The sequence below is a fragment of the Halichoerus grypus genome, chromosome 3 (genome assembly GCF_964656455.1).
Source record: "Halichoerus grypus chromosome 3, mHalGry1.hap1.1, whole genome shotgun sequence".
In the NCBI taxonomy this organism is placed as follows: domain Eukaryota; kingdom Metazoa; phylum Chordata; class Mammalia; order Carnivora; family Phocidae; genus Halichoerus; species Halichoerus grypus.
In genome coordinates this window covers 54,209,163-54,236,778 of record NC_135714.1, presented here as the reverse complement: position 1 = coordinate 54,236,778, position 27,616 = coordinate 54,209,163, and the positions used below count along the sequence as shown (strand labels likewise).

The window sequence follows — 27,616 nt, the reverse complement described above, 5'->3', positions numbered from 1 at the left end:
CCCCCTGCTTGTGCTCTCTCTCTCTCTCTCAAATAAATAAATAAAATCTAAAAAAAAAAAATGCATTTAATTTTAAAAAAAGTATGGATGCTAAGGCCAGACTGCCTGAATTGAGTCTTACCTCCACTATTTATAAATTATTTAATTTCTCTGTGTTCAAGTTTTCCTTTCCATAAAAATGGAATAATAATAATAATAGAACTTGTAGAATTTTGTGAGGATTAAATGAGTTAATACAAGTAAAACACTAAAACAATATGTGGTGCATAATAAACACTCAGTGTTAGCAGTTATTACATGTCAGCACTGTTAAGGTACTGATATACAAGAACAGACAAATTTACCATTGTATTGGTGAAGGGGTTTAAATATTGCTTTTAGTAATCAAGAGAACAAGCAGACAAAAAAATCAGAGTGTATAGAATTCATCAACATGGTTATTAAAATTAATATAATTGTATATATAAAGAATATCTAACCAACTGTTGAGTACATTCTGTTTTGAGAGCCCATGGAATATTTGCAACATTTGCAAATTCTCAAATATTAAAAAATGAAATCATATAGATCTATTCACAATGCATTTAGGCTAGAAGTAACTAACACAAAAGATAGCTAGAATATTCCCCATGAAATTAGAAGCTTAAAAATATACTTCAGATTAACCCATAAGTCAAAAAAGAATCATAATTAAAACTGGAAAATAATAATGAAGTACTGTGTATCAAAACTTGGGATGCTGTTTAAGATCAGTTCAAGTTTTACATGTGTATTTTAGAAAAGAAAACCTGAAAACTAATTAAAGTTTTTATTTCAGGAAATTAGGAAAAAAGAAAATAGAAGACACCAGCCAAGGCTAGCCTTGTAAGCAGGCCAATGACCAGCCCTGCTGTTAACTTTTCCTACACATTAAAGATGTGAAACTACAGGGACTTTGATATACTGCAGGAGGAGAGTTATTTGGTACACTTCAGAAAAAGTTTGGCATTATCGAATAAAGTTATCCCTGCATTTCTTCTCCTAGATATATTATGCTATAAATAGATCTGTAGAAACTGCTACATATACATGTGTATCATGAGACATATCTAAGAATGCTCATAGTCTCACTATAAGTAACTGTCCAAAGCTATAGATTAGCAGGGGTGCCTCGCTGGCTCAGTCAGACGAGCATGCGACTCTTGATCTCAGGGTTTTGAGTTTGAGCCCCACATTGAGTATAGAGATTACTAAATAAATAAATAAACTTTTTAAAAAAAAGCCATGCTACAAAACTATAGAATAGTTAAATTATGGTATGTTATTACAATAGAATAGTACAGTACAATAGAATAAAACAACTGAAAATTAATGAATAACCACATGCATTGATAATAAATAAATCTCATAAATACAATATTATTCAAAAGAGGCATGACACAGAAGACAATATTCAAAATGATTCCATTTATATAAAGTTCCAAAACAGACAAAACTTAAATATATTGCTTAGGGTTACACAAATAAGGGTGGCAAGACTATATAATACACAATTCTGTACATACCATAGTAGATGTTCAGCAAATTTTTGATGAATAAATGGATGGTTTGGATCTCTGAAAAAGAAATGGTAAATACTGATTTAAAAAGAAAAGTTTAGGTTTTATTATATTTTGCAGGAATAAGGAAGGAGGGTGCTTGGATGGCTCAGTTGGTTAAGCATCTGCCTTGGGTTCAGGTCGTGATCCCAGGGTCCTGGGATCGAGCCCCGCATCGGGCTCCCTGCTCAGCAGGGAGCCTGCTTCTCCCTCTCCCACTCCCCTTGCTTGTTCTCTCTCTCTCTCTCTCTCTGTATCAAATAAATAAATAAATAATAAGTAAATAAGGAATAAGGAAGGAAATAATAGCTTATGTTTATAAAGTTTCTTCTGACTAGATAAGAAAACCCTTTTCAGGCTTTTAAATTGAATATAAATAGCTGAAATACAGAAATCAAGTAAACATCTATATATATATATATATATATACTAAACAAACATACATTAAGCCAGCATGTATGTTGTGAATTCCAAAAAAAGTCTTGTAAACCAAGGGGTTTAGTTATCTGTACTTAACTCATCTTTCAGTGATTGCAAGAATCCATTGGAATGTCCATTATCTTCAAAAACTTGGTACAGCATCAAGTTTATCACTGTTCTTTCAAATTAACTTTCTGTTGCCTTTATTATTGTATCTGACTTTTTTAAATAGCCAATGCGTATTTTTTTAAATTTCCGTTCTGATGCTACCTTGTGGCTATTAATATGGATGGCTTAATAAGATCCCTTACATACTTTATCAGCATTTATATTTAAAGTAATGTTTGGGAGCACCTGGCTGGCTCAATTGATAAAGCATGCGACTCTTGATCTTGAGGTCGGCAGTGTGAGTGAGCCCTATGTTGGGCGTAGATATTACTTATGAAAAGAAATAAATAAAATAATAGAAAACTGCTATAAGTCATCTAAACTCCAAGAAGGGAACCAATTTTTTTGTCTCAGAAATCCTGTTTACAGTAAAGGCTTAAAGTGGAGATAACAAACTCAGATGCCTGTAGTGGCCCCTGAGGTAGTAAATGAAAGGAGCAGGATGGGAACTGTGGCAAGTCTAGAGACATAATCCTCCCTATCTAAACAGGACAACTCCTACTCAACTCCATCTGTTTGTTGCTATGCGAGAAGGTGGTGCCAGATCTTCAGTTTTTTCAGAATATGTCATATATTTGGCAGTTAATTTAGAAACATTAAACACTGTGCAAGTGATCCAAAACAGGTCTGTGGCAGGTTCTAGTTGCTAGGCTATTCATTTGCAAACAACCTTAAAGGATATGTAATTTGGGTGAAATAATTTGTTTTTTATTGTGTTTTACCTATAGTCGACAGAGGTACGTTCTTGGAGACACAGCAATGCAGAAGATGGCCAAGTCCCATGTTTTCTTAAGTGGTATGGGCGGTCTTGGTTTGGAAATTGGTAAGTAGTATTTTTATTCATAATTTTATATGACACTTTGAGCAATGTAAGTTAAAGAATTTAATTTCTTTCCCTTGTATATATTATTCCCTATAAAGGAAGTTAGATCCAAACCCTTGAGAAGATTCAGTTTTGATTCTTTTGGCAACACTATTTCTTTTCTTTCTTTTTTTTTTTTTTTTTATGATTTACTTACTTATTTGAGAGGGAGAGCAAGCAGGAGCAAGGAGGAGGAGCAGAGGGAGGAGCAGGCTCCCCACTGAGCAAGGAGCCTGACCTGGGGCTCAGTCCCAGGACCTTGGGATCATGACCTGAGTCAAAGGCAGACACTTAACCAACTGAGCCACCCAGGCACCCCTTGACAACACTATTTCACTATAACACTATATACTGTTAATATTCTTCCACAAGGAACCAGTAATGACTCTTTTGCTTCTCTTTGTTGTGATAATAGCCATTAATGATCATTTCTCTATCTTTGTTTTTTTTTCATTTCTGTATCTTTAATTCATTATGATAGAGCACACACACATATATTTATAACAGCCTGTCTGAAATAATACACTAAAATTTTAGTGTATTATACCTCAGTGTGGTATGATAGAAAATTTAACTTTTTCCTTTTTGTTTGTCTGCATTTTCTAAGGAACTTGTATTTCTTAGGTAGTAAAAAAGTTAAAATTATCCAGTCAGAGATGTGACCAAGCTCCATCAAAACTGTCTAATATATGTTCTTAATATTAAGCTATTCCTTTCTCTTTTTCCTTCATAGCAAAGAATCTTGTTCTTGCAGGAATTAAGGTAAGTGAGTAAATGTCCTTGGTTAAAATAAGTATTTGTTGTGAACTTTTTTTTTTTTTGCTCATCCTTAGTGGTAATATTGTTTACACTTTGGCCTAATTATTGCTGCTTCTTCATTTAGTAGCAAAATTGTTTTAATGCTGTATTTTCCTCCTTTTAAAAAAACTATTACAGAAAATTTCAAAATTATATGACAGTAGAATAGTCTTAACAAAACCCCATGTATCCATCATGCAGCTGCAATTACCTGCTCATAGACAAATTTGTTCCATGTTATCTCTTTCCCATTCTCCACTGTTGCCCAACCACCAAATTATTTTGATATAAAACTCAGACATCCACATAGGGGAAGGGAAGGAAAAATAAAATAAGATGAAAATTGAGGAGGAGACAAACCATAAGAGACCCTGAACTCTGTGAAACAAACTGAGGTTGCGGGAGGGGGGAAGAGGGGGGATAATTATGTGATGGGCATTAAGGAGGGCACTTGCTGTAATGAGCACTGCGTATTATTTGCAACTGATGAATCACTAAATTCTACCTCTGAAACTAATAAAAAAAAAACCCTTATACATTCTATTATATCATCCTTAAATATATTAGTATATATCTCTAAGTGATAATGGTGCCTTTTGAAAGCATAACCACAGTACCATTTTCACACCTAAAAATGTAACCAGTTCCTTAATAGCATTGTCTTAGTTAGCTATTGCTGAAAACAAATTACCCCAAAACTTAGCAACTTAAAATTTATCAGGGCCATCTTAGCTGGTTCCTCTGTTTGAGGATCTCTCATGAGGCTCCAATCACGATATTGGCAGGGCTACAGTCATCTCCAGGCTAAGGAAAGAATCTGCTTCCCAAGTTCGCTCACATAGTGATTGACAGGATTCACTGGCAAGGCTGTTCCACTTCATATTCCTACTTCATTTCCTTGCTGGCTCTTGGTTGGAGGTTACCCTCAGTTCCTTGAAATGTGACCCTTTCCATAGGACAGCTCACAATATGGCAGTCTGCTTCATCAGAGTAAGCTAGCAAGAAGACAAGAAAGGAAATGTATTAGCAAAACAAATCAGTCTTTTGTAACCTAATTTCAGAAGTGACATTCCGTTATCTATGCTTGTTTGGTAAAAGCAATTCACTAGTTTATGAATGTAAGGAAAAGGAATTACACGAAGGCCTGAGAAACAGGAATTGGGAGTCATTGGGGCTAAATTATAGCTTGCCTACCTCAATCATCAGATATCTAGTTAGAGTTCAAATTTTCCCAATTGTCTTATGAAAATTTTATTTTTTGGTTCTAATCGGGATCCAAGTCAAGTCATATACTGAATTTGATTTCTTTCGATGTACAGATTTCCCTTCCCTGATTTTTTTTCCCCTTAGAATGTACTTGTAAATGAAACCAGGTCATTTATCACATATACCTCTGCCCTTGTATTTCCTGTAAACTGGTAGTTCTATCCAGAGATTCAAATTCAGATTTGATTGTTTTGGCACTGTTGCTTCACAGATAATTTTATGTTTTCTCATCAGGAGGAAATCATAATCTGCTGGCCTTGTTTTTATGATTATTACTAGCTATTAATGATCATTGCCTAGATTCATTATTTCATTAAGGATAATGATATTCTAATTCTGTCATTTCTTTTTGATTTCTTAGCTGGAATAATATTTTAGACAATTCTCCATCACATATTTGGTTTCACTAAAGTGTAGTTTGTACATGCATAAAAGGCAGGATAAATACTTGATTTTTTTTTCACCCTTTATTTACCAGGTTTCAAAATCAGTAGTTCCTATCATCCCCCAACAGTAACTAGTGAACTTGTGTGGCCTGTGTGTGTACATGAACATCATGATAAATGTGGATTTGAATATATATGATTTGTTTTGATCCAGTGTAGTTATTATTCTCGTTGATGCTTAAATCATTTCATCTTTGCTTATTGGGATCTTCATCAAGTTCTGGAGTCCTTTTGATACAACCCTAGTAGTCTTTGTCACTGATGGTAAAGTCTTTTCAGTGGACAGAGCTAGAAAATTCATCATGAGTGAACACTGAAATTTCTGAGTTTCATGTTTAGGATGATAGCGTATCTACCTCTTTAATTTTGTTATTTTGTATTTGTATCTCTTGTCTTACTCTAAGGGTTTGAGTCTTAATGACATGGACCTAATTATGTATTTGTTTTATCCTATATTATATTATACCTATTTATGACATAACTTCAGCATAACAATTTCAGTATTTTTAATAACAATATAATTATTGAAATCACTTTATGATTTTCTTTTTTATCCTTAGGAAGAATCCCATCTAGATTTGGCAGGCAAATTAACTACTGTTTAGAAAGTAGTAGTAGTGGATTTTTAGGGATCACTTTTTTAAATTTAACGTACTTTTACTGTTATAAGACTTACATGATTCAAAGTAGAACTTATAGGGGCGCCTGGGTGGTTCAGTCGGTTAAATGTCCAACTTGTGATTTCGTCTCAGGTCATGATCTCAGGGTTGTGAGATCAAGTCCCACCCTGGGCTCTGTGCTGGGCTTGGAGCCTGCTTAAGATTCTCTCTCTGCTTCTCCCTCTATGCCCCCAACCCCCCGCCCCCAGCCACATTCTCTCACTCTCTCAAAAAAAAAAGACAAAGTAGAAATTATAAAGCAAGGTTTATTCAGATAAGTCTACCTTCTCTCTACTCAATTCCCTCCTTCCCTTATTAGATTGCCCACCTTTTTTTCATGTTTTTAAATATAAGCAAATGCATACATACACATATGCAATCTGTATATGGGTATGTATACATATTTATCCCACATGCCTTTCTTAGATGAAGTGCCATACTTGCCTCCACCTTGCTCCTTATCACTTAACAACATATCCTGGGATTACTCCCTAATGATAAATATATATATTTCACTCTTTTTTTATAGCTGCATGGATATACATTGTATGGATGTATCATATATAATTACCCAGTTCCTTATTGGTGGACATTTTTATTATCTTTGGGTCTTTTCTATTAAAAATAGTGCTACAGTTAATACTCTTGTACTTAATGTCTTTTCGTAGCTTTCCCAGTGTGTCTTTGTGATAGATTCTTAAAAGTGGGATTGCTGTGTCAAAGAATAAAACACATTTTGCTAGAGATTGCCAAATTATTTTCCATTGAGGTTATTCCACTCTACATTCCCACCAATAATAGAATGCCTGATTCACCTCATTCACCAATAGAGTATATTATCAAACTTTTGGATTTATGACATTCTGATGAATGAGCTAAGGTATTCCATTCTTGAACAGGGTTGAACCTGCTTAAATACTTTAAAGGACCATATGCATTTCTTTTTCAGTATACTCCCCGTTCCTATACCTTGCCCCATTTTCTGTAAGATCTCTAATATAAGTTAAAAATGTTCTTTCCGGTTAGTCATCTTGTTATCTTACTTTGAACCTAGAGCATTTGGAAATGTTTGTGAGTTCTTTTGATTTTTTGTATTTTGATTAATATAACGTGCTACTTTCCTAAATTAAAATTCTCTTAAGGGTTAAAGTAGTTTTTTCATTAATTTTCCTGGGTTTCCAGATATATATGGTCATACCTTCTGTGAATGAATCCAACTTTATATCCTTCCCAATTCTTAAGCTTTTAATTACTTTGTATTGTCTAATTACACAGGATAATTCTGATACAATATAAATGGTATTGGAGATAGTTGTCTTATTCCTGACTTTAACAGAGATTTTTCTCTTTTTCGAAGGCACTTACCATTCATGATACAGAAAAATGCCAAACATGGGATCTAGGAACCAACTTCTTTCTCTGTGAAGATGATGTTGTTAATATGAGAAACAGGTGAAGATAGGATATTTTGATGTATTTTTGTAGGATTTTTTTTTACTCTTGCAATTACTTAGAATATTTTCTGTGCCCAGAACAGAACTGTGGACTCATCACCATAAATTCACATCACCATAGAAAATAAGTGTTAACATATACTTTTTAATTCTTTATATTTGTGAAATTTTTAAGATATTCATATTGCTACCTAGAAATGAATTTAAGATTGTTAAACGTCATTATTAATCCTGAATTATTAAAAGACGTAATGAGCTTGGAACCATAGGGGTACACTTTGAGATTATATGGCTTACTATGGATATATGACAGTATACTACATCTCAAGATTATATAGTTTTCTGTAAAGATAAGTCTTACCTTCTTTCTTCCTGTATAGTTGGTTAAATTTTCATTGAAATTTTCTAACATTCAGGTTTCTCTGATATCGTCAAAGTGTCCCAAGTATGAGGGATTGGGTTATTGAACGAAAGAATTGTAAAAGTCTTTTTTTTTTTTTTTTTTTTTTTTTAGGGCTGAAGCTGTACTTCAACATATTGCAGAACTAAATCCATACGTTCATGTCACATCATCTTCTGTTCCTTTAAATGAAACCACAGATCTCTCCTTCTTAGATAAATACCAGGTTGGTACTCTATTTTATATTAGATGTTATTGACAGATTACAAGGCAGATTGTTAAGTATTATTGTAGTATATAATTAATTAAACCTAGTCTCTTGAGCAGAACAGAAAATTTTAGGATAAAAGACTTTCTTTGGAGTAATACCTTTCAAATGCTCCATTTTAGGGAAAGGGGCTCAGAATTACTGACAAAACCATTACATTTGACTAATGACCATATACATGTGGAAACCCAGCTACTTTCACAGTAATGTTCATAAAAAACTACCCAAAACTCAGTGGTTTCTAGCAACATGTATTTCTTTCTTCTGCATCTGCATGTTGGTTGGAGTTCAGCTGTTCTAGGCTGAACTCAAATTGCAGAGTCTGTGTTTTGTTCCATATGCCTCTCTTCTAGAACGAGGCGGCCACCAAGAACATGGTGTCACGGCAATAAAAGAAATGCAAAAGGGCAAGTCCAACTATCTAAACACATTTCAAGCTTCCGTTCATGTTACTCCCATTAATATTTCATGGGCCAAAGCAAGTCACATGGTCAAGCCCAAAGTTGAGGAGCAGGAAAGTACACTCTGCTCTTCTAAGGCGATGGGCAAAGGATGATGTATAATCCGATTGCAGAGGAATAAAAAGTGCAGATCAACATTCAGTCTACTTCTCAACACCTAGATGTTTTAAAAGTGATTAGGTGGACCCTGATTTTCTCTGTAATTTAATCACAGAGATTCATGAGATTAGATTTCCAGAAGGAGAGTATTAGAAAAGAGCAAATATTCGAAAAAATTTTGGCTGAGAATTTTCCAGCATTGATAAAACACAAATTAGATTCAGTGAATGATGAGTCTAAGATTTGATTTTATTCTGTTTACAAATTTAGTAAGTTAGCCTGTTACTATTATTGGTTGCTGGCAGAAAACATGAGATTCCTGGGTCAGAGACTCAGGACTTTATTACTCAGAGCATGGTAAGAAGTATGAGTATTATGAGGCACCTGAATGGTTCAGTCAGTTAAGTGTCTGATTCAATTTCAGCTCAGTTCTTGATCTCAGGGTCGTGAATTCAGGCCCCACGTTAGGCTCCACACTGGATGTGGAGCCTACTTAGAAAGAAAAAAAAAGTATGAATATTATATTTGCCTCATTTCCTCTTGCCTTCCCCCCAAACCCACTAGTCTAGTGCAGAGGACTCAGTGGATGTCTGCACATATAATGGGTTCCTTTTGAGAAGAGGACCACTGAGCTTGGGAAACCTGCTGTTTCATAGCAAGCAACAAACAGGCTTGCTCTTTGTTCCAGAGGAAATCAATACATCATTCTGTAAGCTTGCACAAAGCAAATATAATCCTGAGAAATGGCCCAAGAATGGTCAAGAGCCTTGGATTCATGGCAGACCCAGTTGAAACATGTACAAAAAGTAAGAGACCCATGGAGGAGAAATATCTCCCTACAGGAAGCACACCATATTCTGAGCTAGATAAATAAGAATAAATCCACACCTGGATATTTGTAGTGAAAGTGAGTTATCCAATTCATGGGAACTAGCAGCAAGAAAAAGTCTGGATTGAGAGTCTAGTTCTGCTTTTGCCACTTGATAGATGAATAATCTTAGGAAAGTTTTTGACCTTTATAAGTTATTTAAGATAAGATCTGATTATAAAAGCTCTCATTATCTCACAGGGTGATGATAAAAAGGTAAGCATTGACAATTATAATTTGCTATTTTAAAATAACAACTTGGTGGTTTCACTAATGATACTGTCATAAAGCAAAAGTTGTTGTATTGTGAATCTGTTGAATATATGAAGTAAAAGCAAGCTAAGCCAACTAATGTAATATGAAATATGTTATTTTTATTTTCGCTATCCCATAATTCTGCAGGTTTTAACCTTAGGATGGAGTACAATAGAATAGTATTTTTTAATAAGAAAAGTAATGTGTTTTTGGCATAATGCAAACTAAAATGCTTCTGATTTAGAAGTATATTTTTCCAAACTAATTGTTTATTTTCTAGTATTTAATTTCTTATATTCTTCTTAACAGTGTGTAGTATTGACTGAGATCAAACTTCCATTGCAGAAGAAGATCAATAACTTTTGCCATTCTCATTGCCCTCCAATTAAGGTAATAGTATCATTTAATAATGACATGTAGTTAAAGAACACTTTCACTGTTAGAATTTGTAGCTTTTCAGTGGGTTATATAAGAATTTTTTTTTTTTTTTTACAAAAATGAGGACAATCAGTTATATTTTCCTCTTTAATTTTGGCATCATATTCATTTCCTATTTTTAAAACCAAGATCTAAATTTGCCTTATAGCAAATTGCCAAAACTAAGGAAGAATTAAGGTTAGGAATGGAAAGGATAGTAAATATTGAATTCATCATCTATCTTTAAATATGGTATAATGGTGGTTTTCAGGAGGTTTATTGGTTCTTGTAAGAGATATTCATTGAGCATCTGCTACAGATAGAGTTGTAGGCACTAAGAATATGTGAATAGGAAGGACATACAAATTTTCCTACTCTAGAAGATTATCATTCAGTAAGGAAGATACATAATAAAAAAGCTAGGTAAAGAGTAGAGTATAATGTCTGCATGATGTTGGGATGGGGACCAGTGCTGGTTCTCTTAAATTGAAGGTCAGGGAACTCCTCTCTGAGGAGATGACATTTGAATAGAACCCTGAATAATGATAAAGAGCCAGCTATGGAAAATGTGGGAAAGAGCATTCAAAGCATGAAGAACAGCAAGTATAAAGACTTGTAAGTGTTAAAATTTGCTTGATGTGTTTAAGGAACAGCAAGAAGCAAGCAAGACCAAAATGGAGTTTGGGTAAAGAGGAGAGTAGTATGAATACAAGTTACCAGAGGATTAGGTTCAGAGAAGTACTTTAGAGGTACTTATATAACTTATATAACTTTGAGGATAGCTGAGTTTTAAGCCCATGATTTTGGCCTGATTTATGTTTTTAAAAGATCACTTTGGATATGCTGTATGGAAAATAGTCTAGAGCAGTAGTTTTCAAAGTATGGTCCAAGGATACTAAAAATTCTTGAGATCTTTTCATGGGGTCTGCAAAGTCAAACTATTTTCATAATATTACTAAAATGTTATTTGCTTTTTCACTCTGATTCTCCTATGGGGTACAGTGGAATTTCCAAAGTCTAGATGATGTGTAGTGATACTATTGCTTTGACTGCTAATGGAATGTGTGTGTATTCTTGTGTTTTAAATGTTTCTCAGTTTTAATCTCTAACACAGCAAATATCAGTAGTTATAACCCAAATAAATAAAAGCTCTTTCAGTCCTCAATAATTCTTAAGAACATGAAGGAATCACAAAATCAAAGAGAAAAGAGAGCCGTTGAATTATAAGAGTAGAGTAGAGGCAACTAGTAGCCTAGTGAGAGATGCTGGTGCCTTATTCAAGAGAGGTAGAAATAGAGATTTTAAGAAATCATTGAATTTGAAGTATGAGAATGGATGAATATGAGTTGTGAAGGAAAGAATGATCAAGAATGACATCTAGATTTTTCTGGAGTAATTGAGTCATGGTGACGTTGGAAAGACCGGAAATAGGTTTAGATTGGAAAAATCATAATTTATCCTGTGCAGTTACATACATATTACTAGCTCTACCTCCTTTGTGGGGTTATATATGTTCCTTTGGAAAAAGGAAAAAACTATTTGTTCCTTTGAGGTAGGCACTAAGCCAACAATCATACTCTATTAAATAGATGTGCTAAAAATTTTTGGATTGTGCTGTTTACTAACATATTTACGTTCTGTGCAACATTTGTGCTGTGGTTCACAATTCAAATTAAACAGATGAATAAAACGTAGGATAGTGAGTAAACTTAAGACAGGGCACAGAAGTTTTACAAAATAATTACACTGAGTTATGAACTAAAATCTTTGTTTATGTAATTGATGTACATAGTCCTACTTGAAAGTTGTTTTGAAAAGAAATTGTCCTCAAGTTTGCAGCTTTTAAAGTTAAAAAGTTTCTAAATTTCTGCTCAGTTTTGTTTCATAAAAAATGCTTTGTGTACCTATTTTGATAGTAAAGGCAGTACATGATCCAGTAGGAGGTAGTCTTCTATTAGCTCTTTCACTACTTTATGTAAAAGTGGTATAAATTACTTTAATGGGCTACATTTTTATGTCCAAATATGAATAGACTTTAGTTTTTGTTAAAAAAAAAAAAATCACTTTATACAGGATCATACGTGTTACAGAATAAGAATTTTTCTTTATTATTTTTAACTGTAAAAATAACTTTGAACACAAAAACAGTTTCTTTACAGATTTTTAGAATGGAGTGTCTGTATATAAAAATCACTTTTAATAAAGCGATGATTAATGATTGTGTTTAAGAATCTGATTTTTACCTCTCTTGACTTTGATGTATACTGTCAGTTCCTCAGTCCTTTTTTTTTTTTTTAAAGATTTTATTTATTTATTTGACAGAGACACAGCGAGAGAGGGAACACAAGCAGGGGGAGTGGGAAAGGGAGAAGCAGGCTTCCCACGGAGCAGGGAGCCCGATGCGGGGCTTGATCCCAGGACCCTGGGATCATGACCTGAGCCGAAGGCAGACGCTTAACGACTGAGCCACCCAGGCGCCCCCCTCAGTCCTTTTCTGTTTATTGCCTCCATTTTCAGCTTTTAGCTCTGTTCTATTTTCCATTAACTCTACTTTTGGTGAATGGACACTCTTTTTATTTTCTCAAATGAAAAGTAAAAATTTACTGCTAAGACCATTGAACCAAAATAACCATTTCTTAAATACTTTGCTTGATTTTTAGGGCAAGGAAAGAATTCTTGTTATTTAAAAATCAGAGAATGTATTATGATGATGTGCTGCATCTTCTAATTGTGTAGTAACACTTAGATATCCAGTCCCAAATACCAGTATCCTTGATTCCTGATCCAATTTACAGACAAATAATGTATTTTATTTGTGATTCACTTTATATCCCAAAGGATAATCTTTTGTTTGTTTTTGTTTTGTTTTTTTGTGGGGTTTTTTGGATAATCTTAATTATAAATAAAGTCATTGAAGGGGCTTAAAATAGTAGAAGTGGAGGTTTCTCTTTATGTAAATAGATAAGCTTGAACTTGTTTTTTATCATTTCACAGTTCATCAGTGCAGATATACATGGAATTTGGTCACGGTTGTTTTGTGATTTCGGTGATGAATTTGAAGTTTCAGATACAACAGGAGAAGAGCCAAAAGAAATTTTCATTTCAAATATAACACAAGTATGATTGTGTATATATACATATATTATTGTATATTTATATGATTGATTTTTTAAGGTTGATGTGAATACAATTTTTTAAAAGGTGATATTAGCAAAATATTGTAATATATAATATTTTTAATTTGTTTTATGATATTTTAAGGTAATTCATGAGGGAATATTATGTTAATTTCTTGATTGTATTATATTAAAACTAAATTTAAGTTAGGATATTACAAGAGTATCTGGATTCCTTCTAACGTTAATAATCGATAGATCAACATTTACTTATGTCATAAATTTTAATTTTAATTTTGTTCAGTGTTGTGCTCCTGTGGACATGAAGTGTGATTCAATGTTTGCTGAACTGTGTTTATTGTGTCAGATCGTAGATGTACTAAGTATGTCATGAGTCACCTGGCCCAACACTTGACTGCAGGAGGATGCATGCTTAAGTCATTATAGACAAAAGCTTTTCTAAAATTTGTTATATTTCTAAAACATCATTTGGAGGAGGAAAAACGTGTAAGAATTAATTACCCTTAAGATCAAAAAGTATGAACTTTCTAACCACATTCTCTTCATATAAGCTTAAGTTTTTTATTCCCTAAAAGAATTGGAGAAATCATCATGGTCAATTTCTGCTACTGGTTTTTTAGTCTAAATCATTACGTTTATTTGCATTCTTTCTAATCAATTTACATTAAAGCTCAAAAGAAGCCAAATGTAAGGAAATAATATACTTTGACCTAATAGTGTTTGTGCTTCTATCTTTATGCTTGATTTTTAACCCAGTGTAATGTTGCCTTTACACCCCTTTTTAAGAAAAATGCTAAAAAAATCATTCTCTGTCTCTCTACTTACAGAATGATTTTTTTATTCAGCCTTTAACCTTTGTACTTGTTTTTAGTTTTGTCCCTGAGAATATCATACAGTTAGAATAGGCTCCAGGGTATAGTATGGATTCTTGTATTGCATTGGTATTTTCTTTTATTGAATAGTGCACAAAGTATGAAGGTTATCCATAAAGAATTATAAAATACCATAAATGTTCCCATTTAACTTATCTGCAAATTATTCCTCTTTTTTAATAAAATCCTTAAGAATTTTATTCTTCTTGAGACATTAGTAAACCCACATTAGGTTAGTTTTATCTACATGTTTGTGATCATAGTTTTGTTCTTTTCCAAATTACTAAGCCACAGGAGACTTTTTGGAATCCTCACAATTATGAAAGACAGAATGACAATTCTTTAGGTTTTATGTAGATTAAATTATTATTACCTTACTCAAGAAGTGTGTTGGATTACATATAGCTAAGAAATTTCTGGGCCTTTGACCTATTTCATCCATCCTGTTTGGTAAGATAAGCCAATTTCTTCCTATTTTTATCCTGGTAAGCTGGGCTACATGATATTTTTTTTCCTTTAAGTGTTGGGGAGGCTTTAAACTACCAGTTTCCTGGCTTTAAATTTCTATCCTTCTTTCTTGTATTTCTTTGCTCTTCAAAGTTAGACTCATCTTTTTTTGCACAGAGTTTTTTGTAACATGACTTTAAAATTTAAATTTGATGACTTTGAATGTCTTTTAGAAGTCACAAAAATCTTTTTATCTGTGAAATATTTGAACTCCCATGTAGAATCTCTATCTCCCCAAAATATAAAAATTATATTTTAAACATTCATAATAAAATAAGATGATCATTACTTTGCGATAATTCTTAAAAGGCTTGCCTTTACTAAGTATCTTTACTAAGTGTCTTAGTATTTTGATTGTTTTGAGAATTTTATGATAGCATGGTCCCTTTTGTGTGAGATTTGAAATTTGTACAAAAAAGATATACATGAACTTGTCTTTAGGCTAATCCTGGCATTGTCACCTGCCTTGAAAATCATCCTCACAAGCTTGAGACTGGACAGTTTTTAACATTTCGAGAAGTTAATGGAATGACAGGCTTAAATGGATCTACACAACAAATAACTGGTAAGTTCATGTGTTTTATTAATTCATTTCTACTTACTTGTTATTCAGCACTTAAATAACTTAGTCTACTCAGTGTTGAGAACACAGCATTAACTCAGACAAACATGATCTAGTTCTTGGCCTCAAAACATTCAATCCAAGTGAGGAGATGTTTGCATTAAGCAGTGATGGTATAAAGAGAGTACAGGCATTCTGGGAACTCTAAATGTAGCAAAGAAATCTACCCAGTCTTGGTACAGCAGCAGTGGGGACAGAGTATCTTGATTAAAAAATTAAGATTGCATTGACTTAGGAAGGTGGTGAAAAGAATATTCTATGCAAAGACATATAATAAAAGACAGAACAGTTCAAGGGACTAAAAAATATGGCAGTGCTGGCAGTGGGAGTTGAGATAGCAAAAGTCTTAAGGTATTTAAGAGGAAATTTCATAATCTCATATAATAAGTAAGCAAAGATTCCAACATGGGGAACTTATTTATTCATTTAGGGAGTGCAAGAAAGGGAGGTTTTGGAGAGAAGATAATGCAGACAGCTTAGGCTCATCGAGTAAGGTGGCAATGAACTATACAAGTGGAGACATGTTTTTGTTCAGTGGCTTGGATGGATAAAAGGAATGAATGGATGTTATTGCAGGCAAGTTTGTGGGTTTGTTGGCAAAAAGTTGAAGAAATTCGGGGTTTTTTTAATAGATGAGATCATTGTCCCAAGGAGAGGAAAGGTGCCAAGGTCAGAGATTTGAGGAGAGTAAATATTTTAAAAAAATAGAAAGATTATCAAGCTTCATTTAGTGCCAGTTTGAAGTTGAAGATAGTGAATTTTTGCATAGTTTGTGATTTTCCTCCAGCCATGTTTAAAAGAGTTAAAGACATTGCCAGACATCTTGTAACTCAAAGATGGCATGTTTACACCTGTTAGCTAAAAACGATTCAGGTTTATCTTTAGGACATTTTAAAGTCTAATTATGTAATTACTGTATAGACTGGTAAATGGATTATTTTTTTCTTGTAATGACTGCAAAATGGATCCTTAGGAGAGAAAAAATTAGTCCCTATTATGAACTCTTTATACTAAAACAATTTTGGATCTACAATTAGTTAAGCATCTTTGGTAACAAAATTACTGGATTTTGTTTCCCAGACTATATCCAGATATGTAAAATACAGATTAGATCATTGATATTAAAGAATTTTTATCTGCTTTTACAAAAATTGACTCAACTAATCATTTAGGGTTATTGTTATTTTGGGGTCTATACAATGGGGGATTGTGATGGTTCAGAATCTTAAGGCTTACGTATAAAATGTTCCATTTGTCTGCCTATCTACTCATTAGCAAGTACCACACTATATGTTAGTATTACTTATATATAATTAGTTATCAATATTAGTGATTGATGTTGTATAAAATATTTTAATATCTAGTGATAAGCACCCCTCATTACTATTTTCCTCCTCTGAGTTTTCTTGGTTATTTTTAAGTCCTTAAGTTCACACTGGAAAAATAGCTTGTCTCGTTTTCCACACTTTCTGCCTCCTACAAAAAAGATTTATAATGGGATCTTCTAATTTTATAAATTAGGAAAAATTAACATCTTTATCATAATAAATCTTCAAATTTGAATACTTATATCAGTATATAATGGTTTTCTTATTTTTCTTTTAGTGGTATCACCATTTTCTTTTAGCATTGGTGATACTACAGAACTGGAACCTTATTTACATGGAGGCATAGCTGTCCAAGTTAAGACTCCTAAAACATTTTGCTTTGTAAGTATTTTTTTTTTTTTTTTGCTTTAAATATATTTCTTTGCAGAAGAAAAATGGCAGAAGAGAAAAAAGTAATAAAATGTTAACCGGACGGTTAATTTAGGAGCTGAACAGATTTTTGGTTTTTAATTTGTACCCACTTTGAGGGAAATGAGATCAATTTAAGGAAATAAACTGGATATCAAGATTTATATTTCAATTAAACTCACTTATTTACATTTTTAAAGTAACAGGAATATTTTATTTGTCATACTTGTCAGTTCAGGTTTTTAAATTTTAATTTCAAGAAAGAGTGTATATGTTGGAAATGTAAAGTAAGTCCTATAACCTGGCATTGAAAGGAAAATGTAAATATCTAAATAAAGAGAATATAGTAGGGACACCTCAGTGGCTCAGTCGGTTAAGTGTCTACCTTCTGCTCAGGTCATGATCCCAGGGTCCTGAGATGGAGTCTCACACTGGAGGAGCCTGTGTACCAAGGAACTAAGGAGTCTCTTGCAGCTTAAATCCACAGGCCACTTCTCATTATAAGCTGTCTACTACATCTCTATCTTTTCTTGCAAGTTCTCAAGGTTTAACTTGATTGCCTCTTCTTTTCCAGAACAATTATTAACCATAGTCCTCTACAAGGCTTAGTCCAAACCAAAGTTTGAACAAAACAACAGATTAAAATACAGTTCATCAAATCTGCCCCTGCATTATTTCGTCTTGCCACTATCCCCAGTTTTTAATTATGCCCCAGGTTTATGCCCCAAGTAAATTTCAGATTGGGTGGGTGTTTTGGGGGGATGGTTGGTTGGTTGGCTGGGTTTTTTGGCCTTCGTGTGTTCTTTGCTCCACACAGAAAATTTCAGCTTTTGAGTATTTATTCAGGTCTTGTCAGGCTAACAGTTAATCTTGATAATTTGATATCAAAAAAATATGGTAACTTTTTGATTAAACAGATTTTTTCAAGTACACAGGTGTTTTCACCAATTCTTCCCAAATATAGTATGTACAGCAGGTTGTCTCATTGCATTTAACATTTAAAAAATGATGTGTAGCAATTAAAACAAGGGACAGTGGGGAATAGTAGCTCTTTTATATTTCAATTAAACCATATTAGCCCAACCATCCATATTTATTTCAGACCTTTGGGAGAGATGTATTCCTTTTAGTGCTCTATATATTTTGTTAAGTAATCACTTACTTGCTCTGAAGTAATAGTTTTTGTTTCTTTTAAGGAACCATTGGAGATTCAGATAAAACATCCAAAATGCCTTATTGCAGATTTTAGTAAACCTGAGGTAAATAAACGCTTTGTAGGTTTGAAAGAGGCAGCAGAGTGGGGGTTGGGAATTGGTAAGAGACATTATAAAGTTAAAGTAGGGTAACCATGTATATACCTTTCTGTCAGGTTTTTTAATAAAGGTTGGATTCACATATCTAGGGTTAACTCCCAAGAATTAAAAACAGGAATTTATACCATGGAAAAATATTAAAATAATAGAAAATGTTTTACTTTAATAATGATATGCTAGCTTTGGCAGTTAAAAAAATGATTTCAATAATTTATGCAGATGATCTTACTAAAAGATTTTCTGAACCATGTAGAGTTTTATATGATACATGTTTCTTCCTAAAAACCTTGGAAGCATTTATTCTGTTCTTTTAAATCCCTGAATATAATTTTGTAGCAGTGAATGTATTTGTGATAAGGAAAGACTTATATTAACAGTTTCCAAATTGTAAATGTTGATCAGGAAAAAGGATTAGGTGATACTGATCTTGTACAGATGGTTTTTTGTTGTTGTTGTTTAATTGATAATTACTCTTTCATATGGATAATGTACTAAAAACTGGTTATACTACCTGGGATTGACACTTGGATCTGTTGCTTAAATATAGCTTCATGGCCTTGATGTCAAGCTGTTTAACTTCTCTAAGCTTCAGCTTCCTTATCTGTTAATTAGAGATAATAGTAGTATTAAGGTAATTAATTTATCGTAAGAAATAATATTTATGAAGTGTTAGCACAGTGCCTGTCTAGCACGTATTATACTCTCAATAACTGTTGACCAATTTTTAATGTTCTAAATAGGCACCTTTACAGATTCACACAGCAATGCTTGCCTTGGACCAGTTTCAGGAGAACTGTAGTCGCAAGCCAAATATTGGGTAACGTTTTTTGTTTGAAATAACTTTTTCCCTTACTATAAAAGCAGTATTTTGGAAATGATAGTTTAAAAAATTTAAAAAGTAACTAAAGCCCCTTATAGTTGCAACACTACTAGATACACCGAACTATATAAACATTTATTATAACCTTCTGTTCTTTGTTCTGGTGGAAGTGGAAATAACAATTTATAAAAATGGAATTAAGCTAAATAGGAATTTTCCCATTTTGAAGTCTTCAAAAGCTACAACTTTCTAAAACAAAAAAATCTGAGAATTATTGAATTATGAGTCCACTATGTAATTTTTTCCTTTCTAGCCTATTAAGTCAGAGGTATTGTTGCAAAAAGTTTTTGCCTTGTCAATTTAAAACTAAATCCTATTTATATACCATCCTTAGGTAAACATGATTTTTAATTAATGTATTTATGAATCAGTTACCTTCAAGTCAGGGAAGCACTTCATGCTACCTGCTGGCAAAATTCCACTTTTTTTTACATATTTCTGAAATTTTAGTTTTGAATATGACTTACTGTTTATAGCACTTGAGAAAATTGAAATTGGGGTGCTTCATTTTTGAATCCTAGGTGCCAACAAGATTCAGAAGAGCTCTTGAAACTAGCAACGTCTATAAGTGAAACCTTGAAAGAGAAGGTGAATATTCAAAGTTATGGCCATCAAAAAAGGTGTAACATATAAACATTCTGTATATTAATATTCTCTTAACTTTCAGATCCCAGCTTTGCTGCTTATTAACTCTGTGACAGTAGGCATGTTACTTGAATTTGTTCTGCTTTAATTTTTAAATCTATGAAATAGGGTTAAGCTACCTCAGAGGTTATTATGAACACTAAGTGATTTAATTTTGTGAAGTACTTAGAAGAGTATGTGGCATATAGTAATTACTATTTGCTGTTGCTGCTATATTTTTAGTATTAATATTATCTCTTCTGATTTACTTTGTTAACCCACTGAAACTCACTGTATAAAGTTGTTAAGCTTTCCTATAAATCTTTTATCCATTATTTATTCATATCTCTTAACTGCATTTTGCATATCATGTTTGGACATTTCGCCCAGAAAATGGCTTTTCCATGTTACGATGCCGGTGCCTGCTGGCCAATAGTTTCATTTTAGCAGATACCAAAATAGCAGCGTTCGTGCAATTAGTTGAAAATTTTATTGTTTTCGTTATTATACTATAAAAAGGAGGAGGAAATGAAAAGTCTTAACATTAGTGGTTAAGTAGAAAATTATCTCATATTTTACGTGAAGAAGGAAATAATGTACTGAAAACAGTGAGTCATTAACCACAAGTTAAAGGCCTTTTATGCATATTTAGTGGTTACAGAAAAGTGTGAAAAGCTACAAATAGACTGATGAAGATTGTGATTAAAAGGAAGGATATGATTAAGGATTCATCAGGCTTATTGAGATAAAACTTAGATAAAGAAAATTTCACCCTTTTTAGATAATACAGTACACAAAATTCTGTATACAATTAAACTGTACACAATTAAGTCAAAGTGTACAGTCATGTATCCACCACCATCATCAAGAGATAAAACATTTTCATAATGCCAAAAAATTCCCTCATGCCTCTATATAGTCATCTCCCTCTCCCCCAACCAATCCAAGCAACCAGGATAGTTTTGCCTTTTCCTTAGAATGTCATGTAAATGGAATCATGCAATATGTAGCCTTTTGAGTCCGGATTCTTTTACTAAATGTAATGAATTTGAATTTCATCCATGTTGTTGCATTTTCATTCGTATTTATTGTTGATTAGTATTCCATTGTATAGGTATACCACAATTTGTTTTCCCCTATAGCAGTTGGTGGACATTTGGGTTTCCAATATGAGCAATTATGAATAAAGCTCCTACACACCTCCATACGGATTTTGATGTGGACATATGTTTTCATTTCTCATGGGTAAACACCTAGTAGTGTATTACAGAGTCAAATGATAGGTATCTGTTTAATTTTATAAGAAACTGCCAAATTGTTTTTGCGGAGTCGCTGTACCATTTTTGCATTTCCACCAGAAATGTATGAGAGTTTGAATTGCTCTGTATTCTTTCCATAATGGTGTATTATCTGTTTTTTGATTTGAGCCATTTTAAAGTGTGTGTATTGGTATCTTGTTTTGGTTTTAATTTGCATTTCATTGATGACTATGAATTTTGTATCTTTTCATGTGCTTATTTGTCATTCCTGTCTCTTCTTTGATAAACTGTCCTTTCAAATCTTTGTCTGTTTTTTAATTAGGTAGGTTGTTTTCTCATTGATTGAGAGAGTTCTTTATATATTCTGGGTATCAGTCCTTTATGGGATACCTGTTTTACAAATATTCTCGTCCAGTCCGTGGGTTGTCTTCTCATTTTATTACAGTGTCTTTTAAAGAGAAGTTTTTAATTTTGATAAACTTCAGAGTTTCAGTTTTTTTGTATGTGGTTGTACCTCTTTTTAAATCCAAGGTCACAACTTTTGTCCTGTGTTTTCTTTGAGAATTTTTATAGTTTTGTGAGCTCATTTTTGTATACATGCCAAGTATAGGTCAAGTGTACATAACTTACATTTTGAATTCATTGGGTACAGTTTTGTGAGTTTATTTTTTTTTATGAGTTTATTTTTTTATACCTTGCCAGGCATAGATTAAGGTTGATTTTTTTGTATATGAACATCCAATAATTCTAGCCTATTTGTTGAAACGATAATTCTTTCCTTATTCAATATTCTGGGTATTCGTTGTCAGTAATTTATTGAACACATATGTGTAGGGCTACTTCTGAACTCAGTGTTATATCTTCTATTGGTTGTTTCTGTCCTTTTGCTAGTACCATCCTGTCTTGATTACTATAGCTGTATGGTAAGTCTTGAAATCAAGTTTGGTCTCTGTTTCTTAGAAAGAGCTCAAAATTATGTTTTTTTTCTGAGTTCTTACATGTTTTAAATATTTTCGGTAGCCTCCATGCTTGAAAGACAACTTGGCTGAATATAAAATTATAGGCCTTACTTTCTTCAGTGGTATCTTGCTTTGTATCTTACTGTTGAGAAATTTGTTGAAAAATATGATGCCAGCTTAATTTTCTTATTCTTATAAGTAGTCTGGTCTTTTTGCCTTGTGACTTTGTATATTTTTTCATCTGTAAAGTGTAATAATTTTACCTGGTTATATCTCAGAATTGATCATTCAGTCCATTTTCCCAGGTATACTATGAGCCCATTTTGATACATAGATTCAGATTTTATTTATTTCTTCCCCTTTTGCGGGGGAGGGGAGTGTTTGCTGGTGGAATGGATCATTTTGGTACTTAGTTATTAAATTTCCGACTCAAGGTGAGGTTTTTTTTGTGTTTGTTTTCCCACATCTCCCAAATGTTCGTTAAGGATATATAATTCACTCAATCAAATTTCCTCTGCCTTGTGATTAGTTTGGAGGAGAAATTTTCAGGAGCTGAAATGTTTTGATTCTAATTTTCTGCTTCCTTCTTTCATAACTTTGGTATAGTAAATTGGTTTTTCTGCATATTTTTGGTTCAGAGTAAGGGTTTTGCATGCTTTTTCAGATTACTACTTCTAAAACCCCTATTCCCTTAGGATACTGGGGTTTCTTTAATGGATGGTTTTTTGGGGTTTGGGGGTTTTTGGTTTTATTTGTTTTTTTTTTTTTTTGGAGGATAGGTGTTGGTGTCTTGTGGAACTCTTTGATTTCTGCCAAATCCTTAACTTCCTCTCTTATTTCTTGTTTTAGCCTTCTGTGTCAAAGGATGTCTCCCTCTTTCTATTTACATCATTCTCTCCCAGATAAATTCTTTCACCATAGTCAGTGCTGAGATCTGCTAGATTTCATACATTTTCAGTATTTTTTGCACTTAGTATTGGGCTTTCTGTTTTCTTAGAATGATTTGCCAGTAGGCCTTTCATTCTGTTTTCTGTGGTTACACACTTCCTGCTCTTTGTGCAGCCTTGCAACAGTATGATGTCCAGAAGTGGTTTTGTTGGAGGTTAGAACTTATTTTTCTATTTACAGGTAATTTGAGGTTCATAATGTTCTGTTTCTTAGTAATACTGAAACTCTGCCACTGGTTTATTTCTCTTCTTGTGGATAATGTGGATATATACCTATTTTTAGAGATTGTGTGGGGAAATTCAGGTTTAGGCTGTTGTCATTATCCTAAGGCAACCAAATATTGTCCAGATTTGGCTGTTTGTTAATTAAAAAATAATAGAATCTTGGGAGATAGTGTAACCTAATGGTAAGTTGGACTTTTGGGGTTCAGATTCCATTTTATTAGCTATAAAATCTTAAGTAAATTCCTTTTTCAAAGTTTCAGTTTTCTCATTTGTATGAAAAAAATTATATTTCCTAGGATTATTTTGCAAATTACATGTGGATTTAATATAAACTCACGGTAGGTGCTCAAATTACCTGCTTCTATTCACATTCTCATCATTGTTTTTAATATTATCACTACCACCAGTATCTCTGCCTTCAGAAATGGCACAGCTTAAATGAAATCATAATCTGGGTTGAGTTTAGTGCTAAGTAGTTGAAAAATAATGAAATCTAGAACAGTGAAATGGAGTGGGTGGAATAGTAAGTAGAGAGTAACCTCTTTTTGTATCACAAAATGCACATGTAGTGTTATTTTACATAGGATTTCAAATCAGTTGAGCTCTATTTGATTCTTATCATTAAGATTAAGGTTACGGGTGGGGCACCTGGGTGGCTCAGTCGTTAAGCGTCTGCCTTCGGCTCAGGTCATGATCCCAGGGTCCTGGGATCAAGCCCCACATCGGGCTCCCTGCTCTGCGGGGAGCCTGCTTCTCCCTCTCCCCCTGCTTGTGTTCCCTCTCTCGCTGTGTCTTTCTCTGTCAAATAAATAAAAAATCATTAAAAAAAAAAGATTTTATTAAGATTAAGGTTACTGGTGTTGAAAGAACAGGAAGAGAAAGAGAAGCCAGAGCTCATGAAGAGATCTTTCTGACAAATAAGAATTGTGCTAATAGCTCCAGAATCCAATTCTCCAATATTTCCTTAAAAATACTAATAAGAAAGTCTTATTTCAAGAAACACCATTTCAGTTTTTAAGTATGATAATGAGAACTTCATGGTGATTGGTTCTTAAATTAGTATGAAAAATTGCCATTACTCTCAATTTTTTTTCTAACAGTGTATTGCCTCATTATTTTTGACCTTTTACTTTTTATTTACCACTTCAAGCACAAACTGATAACTCCTTATCATTTTTTATGGATCAGTTTATCTTTATTTTCACTTTTTTAGGATCAAGGTTTTCCCATAGTTTTCATTAAAACACTTTTTAAAAAATTCTGGTTGTTTATAAATATTGACTGACATCACAGAACTAACTGGTCTTTAACAAAAACTGTAAATGGTAGATATTCCGGTTAATCTTAAATCTTACCCTAGTGTAACATAAAGATTCAGAAAGCAAAAATGGGCAGTTACTGGTATAGAGAAATACTGCTTATGGTAACTAACATGCATTTGGATCTTTTATTATGAGATTGGAACTTTTTTAGGACTTAAAATCTATTTAGTAGGGTAATTGAGTAGCTTTTTTAGAAGTTAAGCTACAGTAATTTAATAATTCTCACACTAAGCCATTGAAATTTTGAGTGTCTTTGTAACCATTGATTATTGTCTTTCGTGGCTTGTGTTTCAGCCAGAAGTAAATGCTGACATTGTGCATTGGCTCTCTTGGACTGCTCAAGGTTTTTTACCCCCACTTGCTGCCGCAGTAGGAGGTGTTGCCAGCCAAGAAGTATTGAAAGCCGTGACAGGGAAGTTTTCTCCGTTGTGCCAGTGGGTTAGTTCTGTATTTTAATATTTTTCTATACTTAATGTTGAATTTCCCACCCATACAATGAGTGTTTGTTATGAATTATCATATTAATATATTATAAAAGCAACGTTAAAATATTTTTTGATGCATGAGTTAGATGTGATATGCCACCAAAATTTAATTCTCTAATTGAAACTGACAAGATCATTGGTTGAGGCTATTGGAATATAACCCAAAGTTGCATTCTAGGATATATTTCCCTCATTTGTGAGAGTGAAGGAATGAATTTTCTACCCTTATACTTAGTTTCTAGTACTATTAGCTTAGCATTCATGGGCTCTCAGGACTTTTAAACAGTTCCAAGGAATCTTTGGGCATCAAGAATCTTCAGAATCCCTTCCTAGGTTTAAACTAACGGTAAAAGCATGGGAGTGGTGTAAGTTTGAGAACTATATATATAGGGTAAAAACATCTCAAGAAGGAATAAAAAAATCCTTTCTGTTACCAAAAGGAATAATTGGCAGAGGGTATCAAACGATACTCTTCGGGCCCTTTCCTTTTTGAAAACACTTTAACATTTTGAATATAACATTTATCTTTTTTTATGTTTTAAAAAGTATCCACATAATGCTATTTTGCTGCTGAATTACTTGATTTATTTTAACACAGAGTACAAGTTCAGTTGTAAATGTCTGGTTTAGATACAGCTGTTAACGGTATGGGGAATATAAGTTAAGTGTTATTAATATAGATTCTGTGCTGTTATAATTAAATAAACAACCATTTAGTTATATTCAAATTTAGCCACATAAGTAACTTAAATGAAAATGAGAGTGAATTCTTTTTTTAATAAACTTTAACTTGGTATTTTTTTAAATGCTAAAATTATGGCTTCCTAAATCATTTCCTCTGTGGTATATGTAATTATAAATGACGTAATATACCCAAGCTGGAAAATAAAACAGTAGGTACTTTCTGATCTAAAAGTAGTCAGATTACTTATTCAAATGTAGCTGAAATTGAATGGGGCTTCCAGAGTTTTTATGTAATTATAAATAGATTTGGAGGTGAAATTTCCTTTTGTTTGTTAAAATTAGAATATATCATTTTTAAGATAGGTAAGTGACATGAATCAAATTATATCTTTTTAACAGTTCCTTCAGGTTTAGTCATTTGTTTTAATGAAGTAATATAGGTATGTATATTGTATAAAAAGAAATGATTTTTTTTTAATGTATTTTACTCAGGATTGGCATTTTTATCATTGTTTTCCTTAATGATTATTAAATAACTACAGTAGAGAAAAACTACTTTTTTTTTAGCAATTTAATGTTTATACATAGTAAATTGTGTTTCTATCTTCTACTTTAAAGTTATACATTGAAGCAGCAGATATTGTCGAATCTCTAGACAAACCTGAACGTGAACAATTTCTCCCACGGTAATTCTGAAATTTTTCTTGCTTTTTTCTTAGTTGAGTGTTTGTAAGAGGCAACTAGGTTAAAAGAATTTTTTCTTGAATATGCATTTGTTTTAGATGTATTTTCTCATAACTTGTTGACTTCTACAGTCATTTTTTTCTCTACTTAGAGGTTATTTTAAGGGTCAGAATAATGCAGTATCTTTACCACTTTATAAATAATGAATGTAAAATTTTAAAGTGTATGCCGTGAAAATAGCATTCAAAATACCATTCTGAATTTAGACGAAAACAATTGCTATCTGCAACTTTTATTTGTATCAGTCATTCTTCATCTTTTTGAATCACAAATCTCTGAGAATGTGATAAAAGCTTATGGATTCATTCTCTCCAGAATTCACATAACCCAAAGTTCTGCTTTTAATTTAGGTGTATTAACAACTCCAAAGCCCATAGACTTCTCTAGGAACCTTTATTAAAAATCCCTACCTGGGACACCTGGGTTGTGCGGTCAGTTAAGTGTCCGACTCTTGGTTTCAGCTCAGGTCATGATCTTAGGGTTGTGAGATCAAGCCCCACGTCAGGTCCACATTCAGTGTGGAGTCTGCTTGAGATTCTCTCTCTCTTCCCCCCTCCCGTTCATTCTCTCTCTCTCTCTCTCCCCCCTTTCAAATAAATAAATAAACCTTTAAAAAAAAAAAAAATCCCTCCCTCACTTGATCTCAGGATCATGAGATCCAGCCCGGCCTTGGGCTCCACACTGGGTGTGGAGCCTGCTTAAGATTCTCTCTCTCTCTCTGTCCATCCCCCTCCATTCATGTGTGCGTGCTCTCTCTTTAAAAAAAAAAATCCCTACTTTAGAAAATTGTTTTTTCTAGATAAACTGAGGTCACCTTTACTTAACTCATTTGGATATAGGATATTAAATCAAATGGAGAAAGAAAAAACTGATTTCTTAATG

At 33.1% G+C, this 27,616-nt stretch overlaps 1 protein-coding gene across 4 annotated transcripts in view; it reads left to right on the top strand.

Moving 5' to 3' along the window:
* The window catches only part of UBA6 (ubiquitin like modifier activating enzyme 6), a 108,926-nt gene that overhangs the window by 20,832 nt on the left and 60,478 nt on the right, over window positions 1–27,616 (top strand). For 3 of the 4 annotated variants that reach the window (XM_078068737.1, XM_078068739.1, XM_078068738.1), the window contains exons 3-15: window positions 2,894–2,988; window positions 3,761–3,789; window positions 7,554–7,648; window positions 8,165–8,276; window positions 10,311–10,391; window positions 13,413–13,535; window positions 15,376–15,499; window positions 17,162–17,265; window positions 18,489–18,551; window positions 19,346–19,422; window positions 20,007–20,073; window positions 25,116–25,259; window positions 26,609–26,676. In XM_078068737.1, coding sequence (XP_077924863.1) covers window positions 2,894–2,988; window positions 3,761–3,789; window positions 7,554–7,648; window positions 8,165–8,276; window positions 10,311–10,391; window positions 13,413–13,535; window positions 15,376–15,499; window positions 17,162–17,265; window positions 18,489–18,551; window positions 19,346–19,422; window positions 20,007–20,073; window positions 25,116–25,259; window positions 26,609–26,676 — 1,182 coding nt within the window. The remainder of the gene's footprint in view (window positions 1–2,893; window positions 2,989–3,760; window positions 3,790–7,553; window positions 7,649–8,164; window positions 8,277–10,310; window positions 10,392–13,412; window positions 13,536–15,375; window positions 15,500–17,161; window positions 17,266–18,488; window positions 18,552–19,345; window positions 19,423–20,006; window positions 20,074–25,115; window positions 25,260–26,608; window positions 26,677–27,616) is intronic. The other variant, XM_078068740.1, reaches the window with a different exon arrangement.